The 7747-nt window shown below is 46.2% G+C and overlaps 1 protein-coding gene across 1 annotated transcript in view; it reads right to left on the bottom strand.

The window, feature by feature from the left end:
- patj (PATJ crumbs cell polarity complex component) overlaps positions 1–7747 on the bottom strand; it is an 83506-nt gene extending 75759 nt beyond the window's left edge. The window contains exons 1-6 of the mRNA XM_005732414.1: positions 7724–7747; positions 6749–6812; positions 6484–6662; positions 2356–2559; positions 2069–2208; positions 1395–1575 (exon numbers count right to left, since the gene is read on the bottom strand). Coding sequence (XP_005732471.1) covers positions 1395–1575; positions 2069–2208; positions 2356–2559; positions 6484–6662; positions 6749–6812; positions 7724–7747 — 792 coding nt within the window. The remainder of the gene's footprint in view (positions 1–1394; positions 1576–2068; positions 2209–2355; positions 2560–6483; positions 6663–6748; positions 6813–7723) is intronic.

Below are 7747 nucleotides of genomic sequence, written 5' to 3' on the forward strand. Positions count from 1 at the left end.
GCCTCCACTCAGACTTAAACACATATTGTCAGGAGTGAAGCTGCAGGTGGAGCACTAACTCGATTTCCTTTCAGCTTTAAGGTCAAAAAAATCAACCGAGTCAAAGTCAGCTTGCCACAGACAGGAAGTGTCACTCCGATCCACAGGCGTGGTCCCAAAGTGACCTCCAGTTATGAGTGACAGCTTGCAGTTTGTGCGCGCCTGTTTGTGTGTCTCTTTGTGTCTGTGTATGCGTGTTTCATATGGAGCAATAAAATCAAACAAACGCTGACGTCTGGTTTTGTGTCGCCCTGATGTTGGAACATCCTCTGAGTTCGGGTTTTTTAAAGCTGCTGACATCGTTTTGGAGTAAACTGTTGATTTCACGACTTGTTTTGGAGTTTGCTTCAAACAGCTGACAGTAAAGTTTTACTGTGTGCGCAGTTCCATCTGTGCTCGTTTTACTGGATCTTATTTAAAGCGCACACCTGGATCAGAAATGCCGTCCCTTCCAGGTTTGTGGTCTCAGCATTCTGTCTCAATTGCTGCTCTGGATCGTTTAGCCAGAGAGCTTCATGGAGCAGCTTTCAGACGTCAGGATGCGAGAAACGGCGAGTCTGCAGACTCGCACATGAACAGGAGGTGTTTATATTCCTGCAGACCACGAGGTCGCGCAGTTTGCTGGTGACTTTTCCAGCTTCCATACAACAGCTCAGCCTCTGTTCTGGAGTTACACAAACAACAGGAACTCCTCTTTACACTGATGACAACATCAGGCTCCATTTAAACTCTGCACACACCTGATATGACAAAAAATACATCCAAGCTCTGAAAGCCGCAGGTGGTATAATTATAATCCATATATCAATACATTTTTTGTCTCCTTTAGCTCAATGTGAGAGTCTTTCCTGTAATCATTCACTCTCGTGTTATTTTCTCCTGTTAATTATTAAAAGCTTCCAAACAAGTCTGACCCTGGACGAGTGCAGAAGCGAGACATGTGAGTTTTCCATCCTGAGCGTAGTTTGTGTTTAAATGAGAAACTCCTTTGATGTGCGAGCCCATCCTGCTCCCTGTGAGGGAACGAAAATGCAGACGCCAATCCGTCCAATTGGTGCAACCCTATTTTCTGAAGCATTTAAACATCATGGGAAAATCCTTGAGTTGTCGTCAGGAGTCAGCTATAGTTTACGATAATTCGACTGAAGTCATTTCTACAGAGCATTAGATCTGCGTGTCCACAAATAAATCAGAGTACGGGAAACAACAATGTCTGCATTTGTGATTCGGTCTGTGCTGCTCACAATCAGCCAAAACATGAAAACCACCTCTGTAACATCGTCAGAGCCCCAGACACAGAACGTCAGAAGTCCAGTCTCTTTTAAACCTTTGAATAAATGCCACAGTTTCCTTACCGGGTTGATTGGTGTTGTGGGCGGCAACGATGCGTCAGGTGGGCGGCCTCTGGCCACCACCAGCTCCACCGTCTCTCCAGGCTGCTGCAGGAGGGAGAGCGCCTGCTGCTGGCTGATGCCCGGCTCCAGAGGACTGCCGTTTATCACTAGGATCTGGTCCCGCTCCTGCAGACGCCCATCCCTGCAGACACAGCACCACATCCGTTGGAGCGGTGCATACTTACTTTAAAGGCAAACTTCACTGCCTTTGCCTTTAAAGTCTGCACCCAATCACTTCTAAGTACCAAAACATGTCAGCCACACATGATGGTCGCATGACATCATCTGAGCAATGCTGGCAGGCTCATGTTGGACAGCCAGACGCTGTGTCAGGTAACACCAGCTGATTCAGCCACACATCACACACATGTAAATTTAATGTTTCAAACATTTTTTCCATTAATTTTCGTCATGTTTGTCGTACACAGGCCGACTCCGATCACACAAAACCAGATGAAAGCTCCCCTTGCTGTATGATGGGAATAACAGGAAGTGGAATGGCACATAGCAGTTCTGCTCCAATATTTTCAAAATAAAAGTTTAACATGACGCTTTATTGCTGCATTAATGGGTGTAGCGTGGTGTGGTGACCTGCTGCTCACTGATAGGAACAAACTAAACACGCGTCACTGAACCTGTGAGCGATTCCTCCGGGCTGGACGTGTTTGATGAAGACGCCGCGGCTACTGCTTCCTGTTGGATTCAGACCGACCACACTGAAGCCCAGACCGCCAGTCAGAGGACGAGTCAATCTGACCACGTCAGTGGGACGTCCCTGCACGCAAGTGTGTGCGTGCACACACACACACACACACACACACACACACACAACCAGAGACACAGACACACAATCAGTTGAGCGGTTTGATATCATGTTGAGTTCATTTGTGAGATTGTGTGTGAGCGTCTTGGCTCCACCCACCTTGGCAGCATCAAGAATCCACTTCTGGAGGTCAGGTGTGGGCGGAGTCTGACGTTTGGGCGGAAACGAGCCATTGGTGAGGATGGAGGAGGTCGCGGATAGCGTGGGTGGGGCCGGGCCACCGACTGGATCGACGCTCATGATCAGTTGACCTTTTTTGGAGAAACTGAAATCGCTGCTGGTGTTTGGAGGCATGGCGCTTAGCTACAGGGAGAGGAGAGGTTAATCAATACATCAGATCTTCCAATCATAGCTGAGTGCTGATAGAGAAGTGAGAGACTTTTCTGTCCTGTCAAAGACGTCGCACGTCCTGCGAGTCCACAGAGACTGAAGGCAGAGGTTACTGCACAGTGATCATTCTAGATTATATCACCTGATTATTTTCACTATCAGAGTAAAAATTGAATCTCTAACAGGGCCGCCACATTTCCAAAGCTCAAACCACAGAAAATAAAATCAAATTTCATCAGAGCTACAAGACAGGTCGCCATCGTCACATCTGAGGCGAGAACATCCTCACATATTTGTAGAGTCAGACTTGCTGAAATGTACATATATGAGGTTTGGTACACGCGTGTAGCATCCCAAGAAATACACAAACATTCTTTTGAAGCCCCAACCTAAACCTGTCACCCTAAACCCCTCAAGAGGTGCAGAATTTAAGACGCAACTTTGGTGCATTTTTTCCCATTTTTAGATCCATACGATGACATAAGCGCGTTTGATCCAAAGACCTGACGGATGCTAAACTGCAAAGATGGTGAAGAAGTTGTTAAAACTCAAACGTTTCTAGTGGATCTGCTCCAGATGTCACAGGTTTGAGTCCAGACCTGGAGACATCCCAGAGCGGGCGCCCTGATTGTCACTGCTAACGGCTTTACTTGTCTTCATCAGCAACGGCACGCTGGTCTCACTGTACGTGAGGACTGGATGCTGTCACAAATAACTAACTACTGGTTTTTGTTTCGATCAATAGTCTGAGAAGCCAGTCAGTTCTACTGACAATAAAAACCAGGTTTTTTCTTTTGGCCTCTAATACTTTTTTTTTTAAGCAGAGATTAGAAATAAATAAATAAAAACTTGTATTCATCAAACTTAAACAGGCTTCTGTTAATGCAGTGAGCCTGCACAAGTGCAGGAAAACCCTGAACAGCTTCAATCTGTGGCCCAATTAATACATCCGTTCTCCAAACGAGCCAATCAGCTAATGTCAGACTGACGCATGTCAAGTCTGAACCAAACACCTGCTGCTTTCCTGTTTGTCTCAGGTGTGAACAGAAGTGACATCAGGGATCGTGCTGGACACAGATGTCCAGCGTTTAGACTCAAACACATGAATGTGAACCAGGCTCCGCTGACTGACTGTGTGTGCGGGAATAAAGAAACCGTCCACATACTTTTGAACTTTGGCCACAAACTTCACTGTGATGAAGAGGCAGACTGGGAGAGAGATGGGAGGCGCCCTTATGTGCAAGGACGCAGAAAAAAAAAGAAAAAAAGAAAAAGACGCGGCGAGGCCGGGGGTAAGTGGGGAGGAGAGAGGAAAAAACTAAAATCAATAGATTCCTCTGCAGGCGCTCTCTCTGAACAGGTAATGTATTAATGACCTTTACACTCACATTGTGGAAACTTATCAGTCTGCGGCTTATTTAGACCGGGCTGACGGAGCAGGATCCCGAGCCATTTCATCAATACCACCTCGACAAGGCCGTTACTCAAACCGAGACACCAGATATTAAAGCCTGATAGATCTGCAGCACGCTGGGGAGGGAGGGCCAGAAATAAAGGGAGAAGTCCCCGCTTCATATACCCTCCGCCGGCTTCCATCGGTGCATTCATAGACTCGCTCTGACCTTCGCAGCACTTAGAATATGAAGCCCGCCGCGGGTTATTGCCATTATCTTAATTTGGCCTGCAGATTGTTTATTGTAAAGCTCACGTCAGCGCAGGCACGAGCTGAATACAGATGGCGATGCAGAGAGGATTCGACGGCCCGGGTCACAGCGGTGGGCGGGAGGCAGCACAGGACTGATACCCATAGGCTGTCAACACCTGGGCGGGGCTACACTTGTCAGATCTGATGGGAAACACTCACACAGATAGATGGAGAACATGTGATGAGAAACACCCACTGAAGTAAACCTAACTGAAAGCTTTTTGTTCCATTTCTGACGTTTTACTTGAACTCAGGTTCTTTTCTGGTTTAATCAGGACCGTTCATGTGTTTCTGGACATCTTCTGCTCATCTCCAGCTCTATAGCAGCTCTCAGGACCGATTTATCTCGCAGTGCATCATCTGCCTGACATACCTGACTGAAAAATTCGGGGAGTCTGCTCACTCATTAAGAGGTGACTTTTCAATCACAGTATAGCCCCGCCCTTGTCTACTTCCTGCACCAGCTGTGACTCTGACAGCACAAAAATCTCCAAAATGACCTCATGTTTGATTCAGTCAGCCCTGAAATTCATCATGGACTCATTCTTATATACGTAGTCCTTTTTTTGTACAACCTGAGAAGTTGCCCCCTGCTGGACATGAGAATGTGCATGTGGCGGCGGTGTGGTCCCTGGCTCAGCTGCAGGGGAGGCGCAGCGAGCTCAAGTGGGTGGTGCCTGGGGAGGCCACAGGTGGTGGCGACTGGACTAATCACAGTCTCTTCTTTTTATAGTGAGAGGCCAGTGCATGCGTGCCGAGACCAACTCTGAGCAGAGACTGTGTAGCTGTACATGTGAAACTTGGTAATAAAAGCTGAACTGTGAGCACAAACATTGTGTGTATTTTGGGTCTGTCTTACAGTCTCCTTTTCAGACTGAAACCAGTCAAAACATACATTTAAAAAATAGGCTATGATTTAAAAAATAAAATGGCGATCACAGTAGATGATAGTTAGTCATAAAAAAAAAAACAGTACAAATGAAAAACCTGTATGTTCGTCTTTGCAGCCCTGTGTCAGGCTCAGTGGAGTAAAGGCATGAAGTAGGGCTGCACGATTTTGCATAAAATGAGAATCACGATTTTTTGGCTTAGAATTGAGATCACGATTCTCTCACGATTTTCTTTTCCAATATAAATATTTATTGCACATATTAACTGCACATCAACTTCGTAACAATTGAAACTGAACATAAAAACAACAAAGGTCTCACGTTTTGTTGTTGCCGCAAAATGTTGTACTGCTTGAAATTCCGTCTCCACCGTTGCTCGACACTGCGTGTATAGAGCAGGTAGTGCAACAATAGAAAAATAGTTGCGGGACAGCACTGTATAGCATTTGTCTAGGGTGTTGATAATTTTCCTAAATCCCTCGTTTTGCACAGTGTTGATGGGAGCCATATCTTTGGTCAGGTGATAAGTAATAGCCTCCGTAATTTCTTTGTGCCTGCGGGAGTTCGACGTGTATAGGGAAGCGCTGTATAAGGTTCCCGTTATTGATGTTTGGGTGGTTGACCGGGACGGATTTTCTCCTGTCACTTTCTCGTCATCCCTGACGTGCTCTCCGTTGTTTTTTCCCTGCTAACTTTAGCATCACACGGCACAGCTTCTGTATCACATGGTATAAGGCTCCGCCCTTGTCATTTGTTGAGCAGGAAGAGTGAACGCTTGTTTTCATGCAGATTACGTCCCGGATCAAAATGCGGTACAATCGTCGTCGTCTTTTTTTTTTTTTCTTTTTTAAGTCGTCATTTGGAAATGGAGATCGCACATAAGTATGAATCGAGATCGCGATTTTCTAACGATTAATCGTGCAGCCCTAGCATGAAGACAAACAACAAACAAAGTGTGTCGCTGCAGCTAGCTCCCTGTTGCTAGCTAACCTCTTTTTTCTTCTTGTTACGAGGTTGTTTCTTTCATACAGTGCACAGCTTCCATATCACGAGAAAGGAGGTGAGGGAAACATGGTTGTGGATAAAAACAATAAAATTCTTGTGAATGAAATATTCCATAAACTAGCTGTTAATATAAAACGTCATCATTTAAGGCTCTTTTGTTTTGTGTGAACTCCTTCACCTGAGCTATGGCTCCTGCAGTCCAGGTGAAGTACCGGTAAGCCTTAAACATCTGTGCCAGGATCAGAGTGATCCTATCCACTCTATTTTGCATGACGGAGCATGCTCATTGAGGCTCACCTGGCTGCGGAGCTGCTTGATCGAGTGTTGAAGGGTCAGGATGTGGTTAAAGAGCGGGCTCTGCAGCGTCTCCCGCAGGTTTCCCAGGGTTTCGCTGTGGGTCCACTCCTCCCGCTGCACCAGTTTGGCCTGCAGACGCTCCAGAGCTGCCAGCACCTGCTGACGCTCCGTCGAGGACACTGAGGACAAAAACAGCTTGTGAAGCGTGGTCTCGGATAAACACGAATCATTGGATGGTTTCTCTTGAGTTATAGTCAGGACTTACCTGTCGGGACATTTTCAAACATCTCTGCTGTGCTCTCTCCGTCCTCTGTTCTGGAGGACCTAACCTAAACCAGGAAGAACCGAGAACAACTTTATTTCCTTCAGCTCTGGACCAAGTCTGATAAACGCCTACTAAAATACGAGCAAGTGTGGAGATACTTGTGCTCTGACACTTCACAGCACGACTCATACTGACCGCTCTTTCTGTCATCAACAACACTGCATGAAGTCACAGGAAAACATGCATGTCAGCACCTGTGCACTGTCTGTCTCAGGTGAGCCACACTCACCTTTTCTCCCACCAAAATTGGCCAAAATATGACCCAACACAGAACACCAAAAACATAATATCAGAAACACCATCAAACACCTTGCTCATTTCTTTCTGCTTATCCAAATCAGGGTCACAGGGGGTGGAGCCTATCCCAGCTGCCATAGGGCAACATGCAGGTACAGCTGGCCAGACTGTCCAGGGCAAACACAGAGAGACAACCAACTGGTATTAATGAGCCTAACCTAACCTTAACTAACCGTAACTAACCCCATCAACCTCAAAAAGACAAAAACCAAAGTGATGCTGAAAATCCCTGAAAACGATAAAGTAAAGATGGTAAAGATAACAAACTACGAACTCCAAACACAAAAGGCAAATACCACAAACAGCAAATACTACAAACTGAAGTACCACAAAAACCAGCCCTGCGTGAAGAAAATACTACACAGAGCATATTTATGAAACAGGCCTGTAAACACTGAAATTTGACACCAAACAGGAAAAAACAAGATGAAAACTATGACAGGGAACCGGAAACCGAGAACGTACCATCAACACCAAAACCGTCACGAGCACCGGAGAATCGTGTGACACAGCACCACACCCTGAACCTACCACCGACACCCCAGCAGGTGCCCGCAATCACGTGACCGCAACTTTAACACAGTCCCTTTGAGTCACCATGGTAACGGTAGCCCTGACCTGACGGTGTTTACTGGTTTCCAT

Source organism: Pundamilia nyererei, unplaced genomic scaffold, assembly GCF_000239375.1.
Source record: "Pundamilia nyererei isolate P.nyererei 1_Seehausen unplaced genomic scaffold, PunNye1.0 scaffold00046, whole genome shotgun sequence".
In the NCBI taxonomy this organism is placed as follows: domain Eukaryota; kingdom Metazoa; phylum Chordata; class Actinopteri; order Cichliformes; family Cichlidae; genus Pundamilia; species Pundamilia nyererei.